The 19,356-nt window shown below is 46.5% G+C and overlaps 1 protein-coding gene across 4 annotated transcripts in view; it reads left to right on the top strand.

Moving 5' to 3' along the window:
• ADAMTS9 (ADAM metallopeptidase with thrombospondin type 1 motif 9) overlaps positions 1-18,676 on the top strand; it is a 79,650-nt gene extending 60,974 nt beyond the window's left edge. The window contains exons 30-40 of one of the 4 annotated variants that reach the window (XM_040076128.2): positions 869-1,042; positions 5,980-6,150; positions 7,635-7,829; positions 9,640-9,772; positions 10,018-10,112; positions 10,263-10,357; positions 10,452-10,585; positions 12,067-12,158; positions 13,608-13,712; positions 15,710-15,804; positions 16,104-18,676. In XM_040076128.2, the coding sequence (XP_039932062.1) occupies positions 869-1,042; positions 5,980-6,150; positions 7,635-7,829; positions 9,640-9,772; positions 10,018-10,112; positions 10,263-10,357; positions 10,452-10,585; positions 12,067-12,158; positions 13,608-13,712; positions 15,710-15,799 (1,284 nt within the window). In that variant the 3' untranslated portion in view covers positions 15,800-15,804; positions 16,104-18,676. Of the gene's footprint in view, positions 1-868; positions 1,043-5,979; positions 6,151-7,634; positions 7,830-9,639; positions 9,773-10,017; positions 10,113-10,262; positions 10,358-10,451; positions 10,586-12,066; positions 12,159-13,607; positions 13,713-15,709; positions 15,805-16,103 lie in introns of those variants that run through there. The other 3 variants (XM_040076127.2, XR_005702791.1, XM_040076129.2) reach the window with 3 other exon arrangements.
• Positions 18,677-19,356: the final 680 nt, after the last annotated feature.

The raw sequence follows: 19,356 nt of genomic DNA, 5'->3' as shown, positions 1-19,356 counted from the left end.
CATACCTTTAATTTTTATGCACTTTTTTCTATAAAGGCAAATTATCTTTACTCCAGATCTGTATAGAATACTTTAAGGTCTAGCCAGGAAGAATCTGTTCCAGAGGAATATTAAGTACTGCTAAACATTTTAGCGTGTAGTCACAACACTAAGAAATGTTGCGTGAAAGAAAAAATAAGCTGTTAACATTATTGCCCTATAGATAATAATTTAAAGATGTCTGAGAAACAGAAAAATTCGGGCATTTGTTGCTGTGCCTTGAAGTTGGGAGAAATGCGCCCACAGTGTAATGAAGGAAATGTGAAATGCAGCTAATTTCAAAAAGACATTTGTTTTCAAAAACTGTATTCCCTGCCTTGGTGCATGTGCATGTTTAGATGCATGCTGGACGAAATCCCAGCTCTATCACACCTTTCCTTCTCTACGGCTACACACTTTCTTCTATACAATCCAAGTTTGCTTTTCATTAAAAAGCCCACTTGTTTGTGGCACTTGATGTATTTCGAGCTATTACATTTTTGAACCGGTGCCTGAGAAGCAATACTCAGAGCAATACTCAGAGCCCAGCCGCCTCTGGCACGTCAGGGTGGTTTAGCAGCGCCGCTATTTTGCAATAAAACCAGATTTTTCAATAAAAATCCTGTCCAGGAAGTCCTGACCCCACTGAAGCCGACAGCAAATATCCCCGCTGGCTTCAGATTCACAAGTTTTTTTTTTTTTTCCCTTCGCGCAACGAGAAGCCTCGCTTGGGAGTTTGTCAGGGCGTCGCTCCGCATGCCGCGGAGCCCCGAGCAGGGCCCGAAGCCCCCGAACTCACCGCGGCGGGGGTGTGCGGGGAGCTCCGCTCACCTCGTGTCCCTTCCCGCAGTGCTCCGCGTCCTGCGGCCGGGGAGTCCAGCGCCGCTCCGTGCAGTGCCACAGCGGCTCCGCCAAGGCAGCCGAGGAGGCCGAGTGCGGCCCTGCCAGCCGGCCACCCCCGCAGCGGGACTGTCAGCTCCCCGCGTGTCCCACGCACCGCTGGGCAGCCGGAGAATGGCAGGCGGTAAGCTGGGACCCCTTCAGCTGCTCTCGGGCGTGGGGTGATGCTGGAGGCCGAGCCTGGGTCGGGGTGCCGCCTGGGTTGCGACCCGGGGTTGCCGAAGGTAAAAAAGGCAGAGGGGAAGGCTGGTGCGTTGCTGGCTGGAAGGGGGAGCGGAGAAATGCCTCTGTAGGGTTAATTTATCGCTTCGCGCTGCCCTCCGTTTGGCCGGGGCCTATGCAAATGCCGAGCAGGTTTTGGGTAGGGCGGGTTTGGGTCTCTTCCAGGAGACGGAGCCCTGCCGCGCTGCTCCAGCCTGAGCCCCGTGCCCGGAGGAATTAGGGAGCGGTGCTAATTGCCTCTTTCCTGCCCCATTACCCCAGCTCCATCTGACATCCCTATCCTTTCACTGCGCTCCTGCTCTTTCCTCTTTTATCAAGCCACAAGCAGTGCAGAGATCAGGTCTTCTGAGGGAGATGATGCTCTTTTCCGTGTGACCATCAAAAACAGCTCCTGAGGCTGGAGCTGGGGGTAAAGCTGCCACTCCAGTGGTTTAGGGAGTGACTCCAGCTCTCCTGCAGTGTGGGCAGTGAGTGGCCTCCTGGCTGGTGGGTGGTAGGAGGACGAGGGGATTCTGAGCAGGAGGAGCCCTCCCGTGCCCTCCAAGAGGGTGCTGTGTCAGCCTTCAAATGCACAGCTGGTTTTGGCAGAGGCAGTTCAGACCAGACACCAGAATGGTTCTTTTCGGTCTGGTTTTTCTTTCCATTTTTAGCCCCTGCATGTGGTAGCTCAGGCTGACAGGAACAGGACACACAAGTTAACTTTATTTCCCCAGTCTCAGCAGTGCTGGGAAGTTGGGTTTATAATCCTGTGTAACCCGGCCACCAGTGCAGGAGGCCAGAGGGGGCTGTGCCCTTCCCCAGCTGCTTCCCAGCACACAGAGAAGTGTGATGGGAAGCAGCAGGAGGCAAAGCCAGGCTGGTCACACTGTGGTACCCAGTGGAAACATCCCAGCCAGAAAAGGAAATGTGGGAACAGCGGAGGGGGCTCCAGCAGCTTTCTTGTAACAAACTTTTGGTTCTACAGAGCTAAAGGCAGCAAAGAGGTCACCAAAGCGTGTAGTGCCTGTCCTTACCTAGGGCTGTAACCAGCCCTGAAAAGAAACAGCTCCTGCCCCATCCTTTTGTAGAATCTTAGAATCATTAAGTTGGAAAAAACCTCCAAAATCATCAGGTTGAACTTTCAACCACATTTTGCCCTCTCTCCCTTATTTTTGTAACTTCTCAAAACAGTTTGGAGAGGCGCCTGCCTCCACCCTTCCGACCCCTTGATGGGATACAAATACTGATGTTTTCTGAAGTTTTCCAGGACTCCCCATTGCACTGGGAGAGTGCATATCATGGAGATTTTTATTTTCTCCAAGGGAGCTTTACTAGGAGGACAGACTGGAGCTTTCCTCACCCTCATAAGTACTCATAAGTAACCACGAACAGGAAAATGCAGGATCTACCCAATGTGATCTTGCCCTTTGGCTGATTCCAAGCATTTCTTCCAAGCACTTCTTTTGTTGTTCTGGTGTACACAGTGAAAAAAAAGGAAGAGCGCCTCCTCCCCAGCCATAGGCACTGTCCATGAGGAGGCACAGATTGCATTGGTGTTCTCTGAGCAGAGAGCAGCAATGAACCCTAATTGCCATGGAAGGCAGGATATAAATAACATCTCAGTGCTGTCTTGCTCTTGATTTCTTATCTTTAAAGGGAATCTGTCAAGAGGGTTTGGGGTTTTTTAATTGTTCCTTGTTGTTGTTTAGAAAAAAGTGTTGGTCTTGACAATGAGAAGGAATATGAAACTTACTGGAAACCATTTACTGCTCTGTTGGTGTATCACCATTAATCACCTGTTCTCAGTGGCCTCACCAGGGAGAAGAAAGTCAATAGAAAGAGCCTTGCTAATGTCAAAATAAAACTCAGACTAGAATCACAAAGAAAAAGGGAAAATTGGGAGAAAGGAAGTGTTTTTCCTTAATATGAGTCTCGGTGGAAGGACAATGCATGGCTCTGGAAGCTGCCATGCAACTCCTTAATCTCTGACATTTGCCTTTTGGAGGGGAAATTGTGCCATCCTTGCCTGATTTGAATTGCAGAGTTACCCAAGGCATGTTTCATGCATTCATGGCATGGGGGGTACATTTCATCTCTGTGTCAGATTGTTATTAAAAAAAAAAAAAAAGAAGAAAACAATCAATGCTTTTGCAAAGCAATGCCTTTGGGGTTATTTTAATTATTGTTATTGCTCTTCTAAAACAGTTACAGAAGTGCTTGAAATTATCCTTAATTTGAACTGCCAGGAAAATAGCTCAGAATTTGGGAAATGAGGCAAAAGAGACAAATACTGTCAAATGCCTGACCTGTTTTTCAGATTTTGCTATCAATAGCTGTTTTAGCCTGGCCCCACTGTTTTGTGTGAGATTTAAATCAGTCTTGAACATGAGATTTCATGCAAAATCTGTCACTGCATTAAAAGGAAAAATAGCCTTTCCATGCTGGCTGAACTGTCTGATTTCTACATGAATAATGTTTTATAACTTTGGGGTGACTGATTGGAACCTCTTTGACTTCGTTTATGATGGGCTCACTGTCTTTGAGCCTCATTTAATAGTTCAGTGGGATTATTTTAATTGCCAGTTACACTTAAAAATGCAAATAACCAAACTTCCAGTTTCTGATGATGACAAAATGCACAGATCTGGTTCGGATTTATTTGGCCACACAACTGTTACTTGCAGGCAAACCCAAATCAGGCTGGCCTGTGCTTGGAAGTGTCAGTCTCTGATCAGCAAGTGATGATTTTAAACAAGGATGGGCTTTTGGTGTGATAGCTCTTCACTGCCAATGTAAGAAAATGCCTTGATGGCATAGAGATGATTAAAGTGAAGCATGAGCCAATGTACTTTGCAAATTTAGTCTGAAATATACGTTAAGGAGATGAGACAAAATTGGGCTCAGTTCTTCCCACTCCTTTCAAGGTGCCTCCTTCGGCTGTGATGGACCATGAACAATTCACCCTGTATTGCTGACCCTTTTCTGGGCTGGAAAATGCCAAACCAGAGAGGAGGGAAGCTTTGAGCATCCCGTGAGCCCAGGAGGCTGGAGAGTGTCTCCGTAGGGAGGAGCAGGAAGGTCGGGGTTCAGGCTGCCCCAAAATGTGCCAGGAGAGCTGTCAGGGGAGCTCCCTGATGATGGAGCTGGAATGGTGCCATGTTCACACACAATGACCCCCTTTCAGTTTTTACTTATGTAATAGGGAGATAATCAGAGATGGGCAAATATAGCTCACTCTGTTTGCTTTCTGGGGAAATCACACTCCAGCAAATTCCTCCAGCCCCTGTAGGATTGCCATGTTTCAGCACAGACCTAGAAGGAGCTTCCACTCCAAGGACTCAAAGCAAGAGAGTAAATAAGGTTGAAAGCACACAAAGCCCTTGGGGTCTTCTGGCAGACTGCAGATTTTGCAATGTTGACTGTTGCCTAAGAGCTCCTAAGTTATTTCTTTGGAATAAATGCTGCTTTGTGGAGGTGCTTCTCCTTCCCCATCCCTTTCCACTTTGCCCCACTTTTAAATATTTACACCCAACATGAAGTTGTGCTCACTGCTGCCCTCCTGGTTTGCTGCTGCTGCCACAGACTCATCTGATTTTTCAATATTCTCAAATAATTTACAATCCTGGTTCTGACAGCTAATTACAGAAGCAGGGCCATGACAGTGCCTTCATTTTGCAATTAGCTGAACCCATTAAGATACTCCTAATTGTTGGCCAGCCAGGAGAGCAGGAGCTGCTTCAGGGAGGCTGGAAATCATGTTTGGAGGGTAGGACTCTAGCTAGATTAAACTGGCACAGAGTTCCAAGCCTAGGTGACTTCAAACAGTGTTTCTGTACAGATAGGGATGTTCTGATTGGATGTTTTATTCTTCTCCTTAAAGGAAAGACATTTCCAACATGTTCTGTAAAATTTTTTTTTTCATGCATTTTTCTCCTTGTTAATCCAGTTAGTTGAAAGTGTTAGAAGTCCATTACAGACAATAACTAAAAGAAAATAGGGTTTTATCTAGACAGCTGCTCTTACACTGATTTATTTTGTTTTATGTGTTTTTCTAAGATGCTCTCCAAGGACAGCCTCACAGTCAGGCTCGTTTTTCCAAGACAAGCAGAGAAAGAACTGAGTCCTTGAAGTCTCCAGAAGGCCCTGGGGAGCAGTTGTACTTGGCTGGCATGGGTTGCTCTTAATATCAGGCAGGGCAGTGTTTAAAAGAGAATAAACCTGTAGGGCTGCCTCCCCTGCAGTGGTTGCAGAGTTGTGTTTGAGGCCAGGCTGGGTGAAGCTCTGACCAACCTGCTCTAGTGGAAGGTGTCCCTGCCCATGGCAGGGGGTTGGAACGAGACAATCTCCAAGGTTTTTTTCACCCAGACTGTTCCATAATGATTCTGTGATTCTATGTGTGCCCATGCCAAGGCAGAGAGCTGGGGAAAGGGCTCCCCCCACACCAGCCACAGGCAAAGGAGCAGCAGTGTGATTTTTGCAAGGGGGATGGTTGAGTTGTCATTCCCCAAACACCTGTATTTACTAGGGGCTGAAATAATGGGGGTTGACTCCTTTCTTCTCCCCTTGCCCTATCTCCTGGCCCAGCATGCCCAATCCTGCATCTTTTGATCCTATCACAGCTGGAGCCCACATCTGCCCCATCCCAATCCCTGCTACCTTGGATTCTGCTCTCTCCTCTGGATCTGGGTTAGTACCTGCAGAGGTCAGGAGCAGTTTGCCACAGGCACAGCGGGGTCCTGGTGGGAAATTTTCCCCCAGGTGATACCAGTGACAGCTTACCGGGGTTGCTGGGAGGAGGGCTCGCTCTGGGCGTGCATCCACCCCTCAGGGCTCGCATGAGCTGTTGTTTCTCGCACACAGTGCACGAAGACGTGCGGGGAGGCGTCCCGCTTCCGCAAGGTGTTCTGTGTGGATGAGAAGGAGCAGGTGCAGAGCAGCGGCTACTGCGACGCCAGCAAACGCCCCGCCGAGGCGGAGAGCTGCAGGCTGCCCCCCTGCGAGTACATCTGGATCACGGGAGAGTGGTCAGAGGTGAGTCCCCGTCCCCACCCCTGCACCAGGCCTTGCTCTCCTCCTCTCAACACTGCCCTTGCTGAGGTATTGCAGCCCGAATCAACAGTGGCAAGGCAGCGCTGTGGGTTTTAATTGTTATTTTTTGGTCTGTTTCGGTGTGCAGTCTCCCTGGTGGATAGAAAGGAGCAGTGCTCTGGGAGACAACCAGGATATTAAAGACTAAAAGGAGTGTGCTCGGGGTCCTAGCTAATATTATCTGGAGGTAATTTCCTTCCACAGCACAGCGCATTCAGCAGGCACCCTCTTTGGTTTTCCTCTGGTTTATTTAATTTATTTAATTAATTGGGTTTTTTCCCCATCCTCTCCTTGGGGGCTCTGGGGCCCTGTGAGTTGTGTTAGGGGTCCAGGTGTGAATCATGGGGGAGAGGCAAGCCTGGAGGTGACCATGGGGGAACATCCTTCCTCGGTGCTGTCTTTGCAGGAGCAAGGACCCAGAGTGAGGGAAGGCAGGGCATTCACCCTCACAGCTGGGAGGCAAGGAAAATAGATGAGTTTTCCTTGCAGTGGGTGTCGCGTGCGGGAGGACCCAGGCTAATCTCAGCCTGTTTCCTTCTGCAGCCGGTGAAGGATTACTTTCCAGTTGGAGAAACAGCAGAGGGAAATGAGAAGGCAGCTGCTGACACAGCACTGATTAAAAAGAAAGAACAAGAAAAGGGAAAACAAAGAAAACATGCCAGGACTGAGTGGGAGGAGAGAGACAAACCACCTGAGATAGTGCAAGGAGGGAGAAACATGGAGACATGAGAATATCTCATGCAGCCTGGTCTCCTGAGTGGTTTCTTAAGAGAAATAGTGAGGTGCCTGTCAGGTTGGAGCTCTGGCTGCTCCTTGTCCAGGCACCCTCTACCTACTCCCAATGCCTGGGAGATCATCTGGGAGCACTCAGGCCCATGAAGACAGAGAGGTGAAGAGGGCTTACAGAGCCAGAGTTTGGCTTTCCCCAGGTCCCACTTTGATGGGGAGGGCAGAAGTGCTGTTTATCCTCTAATTACAATGAAAAATTTCTCATTCTTCTAGTTGCTGCCAAGTGCCTGCAATTCAGGGTCAACCTTGACCATTTTCTATCTCTGTGTATCCCATGGCAAAAAAACACCACCACACCAAAACAACTAATAGAGGCATTTCCGAATTCCCAAGGATCTTCTGCTTCTTTACTTGTGCTTGGGAAGAAATAACACATGCCCAGGAGCCAGCCTGGAGTAGGGAGTCCTGAAGCAGCTGTAGATCCAGCCCAGAGAGGAACCGGGTGCTCAAAGATAGTGTCAGGCAGCAGCCCACTTGTAGTAGCCACTTACAATATTCATGACAGGCTAAAATAGATACCAGTGATCCCCTGAAGCAGTTCCCTGTGTTAAAGGCTGACAGGCCTGGTTTCCTCCCCTCCCATTTCGGGCAGCCTTCCTGAAGCACGCGCTGCTCACCGCTGTTTGCTCTGCCCGCAGTGCTCCGTCACGTGTGGGAAGGGATACAGGCAGCGCCTCGTGTCCTGCAGTGAGATTTACACCGGGAAGGATCACTACGAGTACGGGTACCAGAACATGGTCAACTGTCCTGGCACGCAGCCCCCCAACATCCAGCCCTGCTACCTCGGAGAGTGCCCCATCTCGGCCTCCTGGCGCGTCGGCAACTGGGGAAGCGTAAGTTGGGCAAAATTCTCTTTTGGCCGAAAAGATTGGAACAACCTGGGGTTGTTTTAACCACAGACCGAAGGTTTAGCAGGAGAATGTTTTAGAGCTGCTTAATGCGTTGGATACTTGGGTGCTGCAGCAGCCCTGGTATGTGTAGGGCTCCATACTTCAGGCTGAGCCCTTTCGTATGGGGGAGTCCAGCAGCTACAAGCGGTGTCATTCATGAAAATTGGGATGTAGCCATGCTGAGTGCTTAGTCAGAGAGTGGGGTCATTGCAGAAAACAAGGGTTTGAAAGGCTTGTTCTGGAAGGATTGGTGGGTCACTGGCAACTGCAGTTGATCCCACTTGGCCACATATATGAGAAAGACTTAGGAGTCAGAATTAGGCTGAAACACTGGTCATTTGAGCCTTAAAAGGATTTTTTTTTTTCTTCTTTTTTTCCTCCCCCTCCTTCTCATAAATGCTGGGACAGGTCAGGAAAGAACTTGGCCTTTCTGCTAAAGTTATTTGTGTTGAGCCTCTTTTGGGACCTGAACTACAAGATCAGATTTTAGTTAAGGTGATAACATTTCACTTCTTAGGGCTTCTGACATTCTTTGAAATGTGATGTTTCTCCCATAAACTTGATTTATTAACCCAGCTCAGGCATTTATAGGAATTTGTCAAACCTTTACAAGGCGATGAGTGTCAAGCCAAGTAAAAGGTAGTAGAAGTTGTCACGGTAGCTGGCAAAGCCATTTGAAACCTAAGTTCCTCCTGCCCCATAGGAAGCTTCAGATCCTCCCTGTGTGTCAGCACAGAGGAGTTACAGCAAAGAGCTCAGCCTCAATTAATTGGTATTTTCCCTCAGAATTTAAGTGCAAAATGCCCAACTTGTTAATCCAGCTTCACTGCAAAGAGCAGTCATTTCAGAGAGCAAGACCTGTCTCCTCACTTTGGGCTGCTGAATGTCTCAGTTACCACCAAGTGCCATGACCCTTTTCAGCTGTGATTTTGAAAGGGATTTAATGTAAAGGCCATTACCTTTGATGGACAGAGAGAGTCCTACTCAGCGCTTTAGCTAAGTTTTATGGAACTGGACTTTATAAAAAGTAAATGCCCAAGCTGTGAATACCATGAGCCATTGAAGACCACCTTCATGGTGTTTTCCTTTAGAATAATAATTTCTAAATGGATGAGCAACTTCATTTTCTTTCTACCAGCCTAACCTGATAGCTGTAGAAAGAGCTGGTTTTCATTTCTCAAGTACTTGAAAGAACAAGTTGTGGATGGGGGGAGCAAGATGCTCCCGCCTCCCATAGCCCACACTCAGTAGTTGGATGCTCTGCTGCTTGTAACCTGTGCAATTTCAGCCTTAGGATTGCCCTTGATCTGGGTGGTTGAAGATGACCCAGTGTTTGCACAGATGTAGCCATTTTCCCAGCAGGTGAGAGGAGAGAAGATTTCGATGCGCTTTTGTTTGTTTGTTGGTTTGGTTTTGGTGCAACTGACATAGAAAACAACAATCTTCCTAATGTGAAAAATAAGGAATTTCACTTGAGCACATAGTTTGCTTTAACCAACTGCCTCATCCAGCAAAGTGTGCAAACACTGAGGAAAGTATAGTAGTCCTGAAGTAATCAGTGATAATAAGGAAGGGATTAATTACCAAAGGGACAACTCATTTGATTAAAATTAAGCCTGTGTTTGAACACTTCACAGGATTGGAGTCTTTGCTGCTGTCTCTTGATACAAGGGAAACCATCTGTCTCTGTTCTTTCTTCTGGAGCCCATAAACCCTTGAGATAAACCAGGAATCTCTGTCTTGTGTCCCGCAGTGCTCTGTCACCTGTGGAGTTGGGGTCATGCACCGCTCAGTGCAGTGTCTGACCAACGATGACCAGGTCAGCAGCTTGTGCCACGTGGACCTGAAACCTGAGGAGAGGAGGACATGCCACAATGTCCATGACTGTAAGTCTGCAGAGTTGCACCTTCTTTTGCCTTTCTCATGCCTTCAGCATCTTTTCCAATCAAAATCCTAGAGATCTGCAGTATTTCCAAGCATTGGGAGCCATCCAAGTAAGCACTAAGACACTTCAGGGAAACCTGTTAAAAATAAAAAAGATGTTTTGATGCTTTGGAAGCCTCAGAGTGTTGCAAAAGAAATTTTGATGTATAGTCATTCAGTGACTACAAGTATTTCTGTTTTGTTTCAGGTGAATTACCAAGGAGTTGCAAAGATGTTAAAAATCTCGAAGGTGTCACTGAAGATGGTGAATATTTCCTGCAAGTCAAAGGGAAGACATTAAAGGTGCATTTCAGCAACAGAATTATAGTTAATAGGTTTCCTAAAGGTTCAAGAGGACCCTGCATGTGGTCCTCACTTCCACTCTTGGATTTTCTGCCTTTTGTTGTCTCAGTGATGCCTTTGCACATGACAATTCTGGCTTCTCTCTCCCAGGTGTATTGCTCTGGGATGCAGACTGACTCCCCAAGGGAGTATGTGACCCTTGTAAACGGGGATGCAGAGAACTTTTCAGAGGTGTATGGATACAGGTAAGAAATCCTGTAATCATAGACCTCACAGTGTTTTTGTTTTCTGTGGCAATATTTCCTGGTCATGAGTAGAAAGGGTTTTCTTTTAATTTAGATTGCATAACCCGACCGAGTGTCCGTATAACGGGAGCAGACGAGAAGACTGCCAGTGTAGGAAAGATTACACAGCAGCTGGGTTTTCCACCTTCAGCAAAGTAAGGCTGGACCTGAACACTATGCAAATAATAAGTGAGTAAAAACAGGGCCTTGCCATTAAAAAAAATGTTTATTTTACACAAACATAGCTGTAACTACAAGCAGGCAGTAGTACTCTAGTGAGCAATATTCTTGAGAATTACTATTAAAAGCTGCTTTTAGACTTGGTCACCTGTTTGCTGCTTTACACTTGGAGACTGCAACTTGAGTACATCAGAGATGCTCATGTTATTTCTCTGTAAAACAGGAAAACACTAAGGCAATTGCTGCTCTGCAGAATATTTGCATGCTCCCAGCAGCCCAATGTATTTTGTGAAGGATTTTGTTTTATTTCATTTGGTCCCCTCTTTTCAGACTGGACTCAAAGCCTAACCAGGAAGGAGCTGCCCCACCCCTCACCCCCCTCCACTTCACTCAGAGAGGTGTCAGGAGATCCAGTGCAGGGGTCTCCACCGCGGTGGGGATGCTGTTCCCAGTGGCCAGGGCAGAGGAGTCTCTTGGCAGAGCCAGACCATGGGGAAATAACTTGTGTTGAGGGCTGGGGACATGGATTTGCAGTGGAGAAAGAGAGTATAGCTGTGCACAAGAGTAACACACTGTCTTTTGTCAGTCCTGCGAGCTGGGAGCCCATCCCACCACCAGAGACCCTGTAGCATTCCATGGGGTTATGGTTTCAGTCCCCCTGCCTCCACTGCTATCAGTTTCCAGCAAATGTTTTTAAAATACAACTTATTGTCGGGAGTTCGTTCAGTAAATAGCTAAGTGGTTTTTTAGCAAATCAAAATCCTTCCCGGTAAAACGACTCTTTATCTGATAAGTGGGTTTTATCACTTAATTTTCAAGACCTCCCAGTCTATCAATCTGTAAAAGGCAACTAATAATCTGTAAAAGCTCCTAGGTAAAGATCTCAAAGGAACCACCCTCTGGGAATTTGATACCAGCTCTCCTTTGAATTTCAAAAGGAGCTGGGCACCTACCTCTATCAGGCAGGAGCTATCTCACATCCCCATCTAAATGAGTCTCAGTTACTTCAGATCCCTCCAGAGCAAAATACTCCAATTCCCTTTGAAAACCCGACCCCTGGGCTGGGGCAGCCAGGAGAGCAGAGATGTTGTTTGCTTTTTGTTTAAAAGAGAGATTTAGAAGGCGCTGCAGCGTTCTTGAAAGTGGGGAATTTTTTGATGGCAAAATAAACCCCAGTTCGAGTTTTGTTGTTATTTATACCTTGTTCCTAAATCACCAACGGATTTAACCTGAGCTGTAAATAGTGACTGGAAGTATCCTGTTAAATTCAGTGCTCATGTGCTGGGTATCATATGTGGGGAGAATCGGGAGATTTAATATTAAAAAATACAGTAATCTTGATTTCATAAAAGTATAGTAGTTTTGACTTCATATATCAATGTGGGAAGCCAGCTTTAATGAATTTAAACGTTAGCAAAGAGTACGTTTACATTTATTTTCTCTCTCCCTGCATCTTTCTTTCCATGTTATTCACCAACTCTTCTCCACAGCAACTGATTTACAGTTTGCACAGACACATGATGGACGGCCTGTTCCTTATGCCACTGCTGGGGACTGCTACAGTGCTGCCAAATGCCCGCAGGTATTTGACAAGAGCATTTAACAGGAGTTGGTGTCATTTGTTGTGTTCAGGCCCTCTATTAATTACTGCTGATCGCAGCAGCCCAATTTCAGTGAGTGGCACGTTCTTATCTCAGCGATCTGAAACTTTTCCCTTTGTGAAGATGGAGAAAGTGATGGAGAAAATTCTCTTTGTAAACGTGAAGTAGTTTCCATTTTCTGTGTTATCAGGCCAGTGGCTGGCTAAGGGACATTCCCTAGGGCCCCAGTAAAAGAGAAAGGGAAGGAAAAAGGCTGTGGGGGCAGAACTGGATTTTGCCTGCATGGTTGAGGACGAGGGGATCAGTTCATGACAGGACTTGGTGGAAATGCTGGGCAGAGAGAGCTGTAGGGAGTAGATGCTTTTTGAAAGTCTGTGGAAGACAAATAACATTGTGTTAGGGATGCCTTGCTGCATGTTCCCAGCACACCTACTTTTTGTGGGGCTGGGGATGATAAGTAATCTGTTTGGATAGTCCACGTATTGGGTGAGCATTATAAAGGGCATTAACAGGGAGTCGCAGCAGAGGGCAAACCTCTCCATCTCCTTCCCTCCCTGCTTGCAGAGCTGACACTTTCCTGCACAGCTCAGCAGCTTAGGGATTGACTCCTTACCTCAGGAATGCTCATAAATGTTAATATCCATCCACCTGAACCAGACAGTTTGCTCCTCACAGAAAATCAGCGTTCCCAAGGCAGCAAGTGCAAGGAGCAAAGCTCACCGCCATCTGGTAGTGCCGGGCCGTGCTGGGCTGTGGGTCAGCCTGGGGTCCAGAAACTGGCAGGACTGGAGTCTGCCATGGGGGTGAGGGGAGGGCTGGGGGCCTGAGTATTGGATGCTGGCACAGCCCTTAATTTTCCATCCATCTTTTTCATTTTGAGAAAGGGTGGTATTAAGTGTTTTAAAGAAATAAGCGAATTCAAGAGTTTTTATTTCACTAGTCTGGGGGGGGGGGGGGGGGGGGAAAAAAAAAAAAGGGTGGAAAATAAGGAAAACGAGGGCAAGGGTGCCCTCTCCAGTTGAGGAGGGAGCAGTGACAGCGGCTGCAGCACATCCCTGAGGTTCCTTCCCAGCAGCTGCTGGAGCACGTCGGGCTCTGCGGTTTGCCAAGGGAAAGCCAACAATGCCCTCAGCCGGCAGAGAAGCAGCAGTGCAAAACCAGGAAAATGCAGTGCAAAACCGGGGTAAAGCAGTGAAAACCTGGGCGGGAAAAGGCAGTTCAAAAGCAATCTGAAGCCCCTCCTTCTCTGCAGCCACCAAAAAGAAATTGGTAATGTGAGCTATGCTGTGATTTGTACAATGATCATGCTCAGAGCAGTGGAAAAAGAGGAAAACATTGCTGTCAAGATCCTGTTAGAAAAGCGACGCTGTGGCATGCTGGGAGTGTGGAGCACAGCATTTTGGGATAACCAGCCTCTTCCTGCTTTTTAGGGTCGCTTCAGCATAGATCTGTATGGGACAGGCCTGTCCCTAGTGGGAACAGCCAAGTGGCTCTCACAAGGGAATTACGCGGTGTCGGAAATTCAGAAGTCCCCGGTAAGTTGTAACTTTAATTATGGCTATACCTGCTCATCAGAAGTTTTTAATCACCACATTGTCGTTCATGGCAACATTTTCCAACAGAGACTAACAAAAAATGAACATCTGACATTAAAGTGTTGCAGGTAGTGGTAGTGGGGCATGGACCTCGTGGGTTTATCTTGATCAGAGTTATTGCAATTAATTAGTGAGCCTGATTAACTGTGAAGCTGAAAGTGCTGAATGCTGTGGGGCAGAAATATCCTTAATTAGTTGCCTGAGATGTCCAGCGTGGGATGTGCATCAGAGGGCAGAGCAGCAGGACAGAGTCAGGGCTGCAGAGAAGAGTTGTACCTGCAGGTAGGGTCTGGTGCCAGACAAGTGCCCTGAATAGGAATTGTTCCCAACACATGGCTGATAAAGCGTGGAGGATGTGGACATTCCTGCTGGTCTGGTCTGGGTTTATCTCTTTGGGAAAAATCTCGAGTCACCCAAGTGTTGCAGAGGCACCATCCCCTGTCACTGCCTGTGGCTCTGCTGGCGGCAGCCTCAGGGTGAGCCAGGCAGCCCTTCATAATCACTCACAGCCAAATTTGTACTTGTACTGCTTAATTTGCCTGCCTGTTAACACCTCCTGCAGTCACTGTGTGCCTTCACTCTGTTGCTTCTGTGTCATATTCTGAAATGGTAGAAACCAAGGATTGCTTTTTTGGCTGTTACTTCATGTGAGTCATCCCAATTGCCCGTTAAAATTCTCAGAAGGAGGTCACCATCATTTAACAAACAGCAATTTGCAAAATGTCCTCTCCTGTACTGCTTTCAGTCTCCCCCCTGGCTCTGGAGAGCACGAGTCTCCTCTGTGCTGGTGCTCTTAGAGGAGAATTAATGCTGCAGGTCTGACCATGCTACAGGTAGAAGAGGACCAGCACAGGCCCTGTATGCCAGTTCCAGCAGGTGCTTTTCTATTCTCCCCTTCTAAAAGGAGAGAAGTCAACTTTGGGATTGCAGAAAGCATTCATGGCTGGCAGAATTAAAACAAACTTTAAGGAACAGGGCTGCTCAAAAATCTTCCATTAACTGGTGGCATCTGTCAAGTGCTGTTCCAAAGGTGTAATTGCCTGCAGGAGCAGAAGAAAGAACGGTGTAGTGAGAAGAGATGATAGCAGCCTGCTGCAGTCACAGATCAATAATGTCAAGGGCAGGGTGGAGCTTGTTTAAAAATAAATGCTTTGTGCAAGCTTGTTGTGTGCTTAAGTCCAATTTTCTGGTAATTGAGGGTTGAATTCCCCTCAAGGGCTATCTGTCCATTGTAATGACCAAGAGGAGAAGGACTCTGCAGCGGTGAGATAAGGAAGGCCAGATGGAGGTATTAATCTCCTGATTCAAGCCCAGAGCTGCAGCATGCTTGCTGGGCTCACCTGGAGACCAGACAAACCTCAGCACCACTCCATACTCACCCCTTCTGGCTGTGGGAAGGGGAGGAGGGTTGGCACCTCAGCAAGTGACATCACTTCCCATCACTTTCCCTCCTCTCTTGTCTCTGGAGCCACTCCAGGACTTTCCCTTCTGAGTGGATGTTTCCTGGTATTGCTGCAAATACCCTTTCCATGCCCTTCCCATGCTCAGGCAGAGCTTTGCAGTTACAACTGACCCAGAGTGGTTTTGGTCTTGCATCAGCCAAATTTTCTGCTCATTACTGTTATTCACTGTGGGGCAAACTGGAGAAAGCAGATACCCTTGAGATACCTTCCAAATTGCCTTCTCCTTGGGCAGCTTTCAATTTAATAAATCAAAACTACCCTCTTCTATTTGTGTCCACCATCTGACCCGCTAGCACTAAAGAGAATTACATTTGTGTGTATTTGAATGCATCGGTGATTTCTTAGATTGATTTTGGCATCATTTGTTTTCTTATACACCCTAAAACCCGTGGCTTGAGTAACCCAGATCTGGCCCTTCTACAGCATGGAATTCCTGAGCTCTTACTGAGCTGTTAATTCTGATTTTGCCTGCAGGATGGTACCAAAGTAGTAGGAAGATGTGGTGGTTACTGTGGGAAGTGCACTCCATCATCTGGAACAGGCCTTGACATTCAGGTGTTATAGCAGTGGTGAGTTCTCAGCCGCTTCTCCATGAAGGAAAATCTTCCCCAAAATGCCCTGAAAGAGCAGATCAGGCCATGCTTGCAAAAAGACATCGAGGGCATTGGTGACAGCCACCCACCCCACAGAGCATCCCGGTAGGGTCCCCTGCTCCCCCAGTAACCCTTGTGGATACAGCACTGTCACCTGGAAACACCTCCCCACCTTACTGGCACCCACTTTTGCTCTGCTCTTGTGCCAGTTTCTCTAAAGACATGTTCCAGAGGCCAGGATGACTCTAAATGTGCACCTTTTCTGTGTTTTCCAGCTTCTCTGGGAACAGCCAACGGAAATGGGAGATGGATGAAGGATAGTGATGCAATACCTCTGCCTTCCACTTTTATATCTGTGTATATGTGTATATAAATTGCGTATTCCTAATGTACATATATGTATAATATTTATGTTTGGGATTATTTATTTTGATTTAATATTTTTGTACGTAAAATCATTATATTAAGGCTGCTTTTACTATTTTTATTTTTTATTGTTAAATCCTGCAGTCAAACCACTGCATTTTGCATACTCTACATTATATGTAGCATTATGACAAGTGATACTTTATTGTCACTGTATTCAGTTGTTTACTTTCAGTCAGTAATTTTCCTTCAGTTATGGGCTGCTTTGGCCCTCCACGGTGCTACACGATCTGCATAGGGGTATTTTTGGCATTTCAATCTGTCTTTATGCAAGGGAATTAGACAAGATGTGCTTAAATTTTTATTTTTAGGGATTAGGCTGACAGCACTCAAGGAAAACATGACAATGAATACTGTGCTAGTTGCATTAGCAATCTTTATCTTTTAGGTACGTTTTGAATTTCACATGACCTCTGTGGCCAGTGCTGAAAGCACTGGTTTGGTGCTAACATCATATTTATTAATGCTCTATAGTTTTAGTTAATCCAGTGCCTTTATTATTGAAGAAGGGGATAAAGCAGAGAAATTGTCAGGCAATTCAAATCAATCAAGATCTACCCCAGGCGTATGAGAATTCCTGCAGATGGATCTTCAGCTGAGGCCCCTTTATTTTAGGGTTCTGAAGTGAGCTCACTTTTTAAGAAAACGTATCTTTGTCTCCTAATTGCATGTGCCACTGTGCTTCCTGACTCCATCTGGAAGCGGGGTATTAACTCATCCCAGACAGGCTGATCAGGCCATATGTTTCCCTGGGCTGTGTGCTCAGAAGAGATGTAGTTTCTTACAGATTTTGTTACAAAATCCTAGCGTGAAGCCGAAAGCATCCCTGTGGTGTTCCCTCCCCATGGGGCTGGTGAGGAGCGTGGGGACAGCACGCCCAGCCATGGGGACAGCACACCCAGGGATGGGGACAGCACACCCAGCCAAGCCACCCCTTCTCTTGGCCAGAGTACTCCCCTGCAGGCACTTGCAGCATTTCCCCAGCTTCCTACTCACTCCCAGACCATCTGCAAAGGGAGGCTTCGCTGCCTCCTTTCAACAAGATCACTCTGTACCTACAGATGATTCTGCCCCCCCTTCAAAAGCAAGCTGCTTTACGCCTACTCCTGTGTAGCTACGGATCTTCCTGGTAAGGCATCTGTGCTCCTTGCCTCTCCTCATTCCCATGCACAGCCAGACATTTACTGTTGGCTTTTTTTAATGAAACTGAGGAGCCATGTCCCTTAGGTGTGGTGGCTCCTGCCTGTACATAGCCCTCTGCCTGTAGCACGGCACACTTTCACGGAGCTTTGTAGCACATTGAACAGGGGTGATGTGACCAGGTTATTGTTGAAGTCCATGGCTATGTCCCTTATCTCTTTCTCCACAACTTTACTTAGTGATAGGAAGATGCTGCCCTTTCACCTTACATGTCAAGGCAGCCAGGAGCACAAAGTACAAGGAAAGGAAGCTTTTCAGCATAAAATTACCAGCAGTTTGAAAAACCAAAGAGGCTTATCTGCTACTCAGATAACTCTTTCCATCTTTGATGCAAGCAGTTACCAAATGCAACTTTAACCTCACGATCTTGTGCGAGTCTTTTACAGAGCTCCCCAAAGGATGTGTAATCAGTGTGTTACAAAGCAGTCGGATCAATGGTGATAAATGATCCCGTCCCTGGATTCATAACCTGTGTGTGCTGGGCTGTGTTCAGCCTTTGGAGTGAAACCTGTCAGCCTGACAATCAGGGATTGACACATTCCTGTCAGCTGGGAGACATCTCACAGGCGAGCAGGGCTCCAGTACAGCCCAGCAGCTGAAGAACTGGTGAAGGAAAGAGGAAAAAGGGAAAGAGAAAGAGAAAAAAGGGAGAGGGGAAAGGAGTCATAATGGAATAGTGATTTTCTAATGATAATTGCTTATGTATAAATTCTGTAGGGGAAAAGGGAAAATTGCACTATGAACTTTAGAAAGAAATAGTGGTGCTTTACCACTGGAAGTGAAGTGAATGGCTATTTATAAAAAGAAATACTATTTTGACCTGTACACACTCATTTCTACCGTATAGTTTCAGAGCAGCTATTAACAGGGCTAGCAGAACCTAAAAAAATGGAAAATAAACTATAAGGGAAAAACTGACAGAGCACTGATCCTGACATTCCATAACAGAAATGTCTATCATTAAATAGAGCAGATTTTGAGGGTCAGAGACAACAGACATTTCTTGTTCAGGAAAGAACTCTGGGTTTTGTATATCAATGCCATTATTTTTCTACAAACTGGGGTATTTTTTTGCAAGCACTTTCCTGTACAATGTTTCTTTTCTTTCTGCTTATACTCAAAAGGAAATAAGAATACCTGTACGACATGTCTGTATGGTCTTGCTGCATTTGCCATTTCAATATCTGTGTGCTATTATAGAGGCAAAATACTTTGTACACGAGGGAGTAATACATTGAATGGTAAACATTCCTTTCCGTGCTGGTGTTTATTTCCAAGCTTTGGGTTTGATTGTCCCATGCAAAAGGAATGAGGGATGGGAAGAATGTTGTTTATATGGAGCCCTGCCCCAAATCTATGGTGGAGTCTGTGGACCAGGGATCCACTCATGTCCTGTTGGTTGGAGAGACTGATGCTCCCAAATTTCTGTCCAGAAAGGACTGCTCCAAGGTGTATAATATATACACAAGCACATCTCAGAAATGTCCCATGTGTTGTTCAGATGTGTCTGGTGACTGGCTGGGGCTGCCTTCAATGATCAGGGACATCCTTTGACATGTCATATAAGGGAGACAAGCAGTTCATTTTGCAAATGTTTTTCAAGGATGAGCTGGGATAATGGGCCTGGTCCACACCACTTAGAGTGTTACAGAAAGAAATGTGGGGTGGGGGGAAAAAATCAACTTTTCTAAATTGGAAAAGATAGTATCAAATATACAAGAAAAAATCAGGCAGGAGAAATTTGGTTTAAAAGGAAGCAAATGTAGGGACTGCCTTCCAGGATGGCAATCAAATGTTGAAGTGCAACCAGTCTTACATCACCACTGCCCCAGATGCTGCAGGTAAGAGTGAAGCTGCAATTTCTGTCTTCCCTTACACGTTCCTCATGCTTTGTCTCAGAAA

The sequence above is a fragment of the Hirundo rustica genome, chromosome 12 (genome assembly GCF_015227805.2).
Source record: "Hirundo rustica isolate bHirRus1 chromosome 12, bHirRus1.pri.v3, whole genome shotgun sequence".
In the NCBI taxonomy this organism is placed as follows: Eukaryota; Metazoa; Chordata; class Aves; order Passeriformes; family Hirundinidae; genus Hirundo; species Hirundo rustica.
The sequence above is the reverse complement of the archived record's forward strand: the minus strand, read 5'-3'. Positions and strand labels throughout refer to the sequence as shown.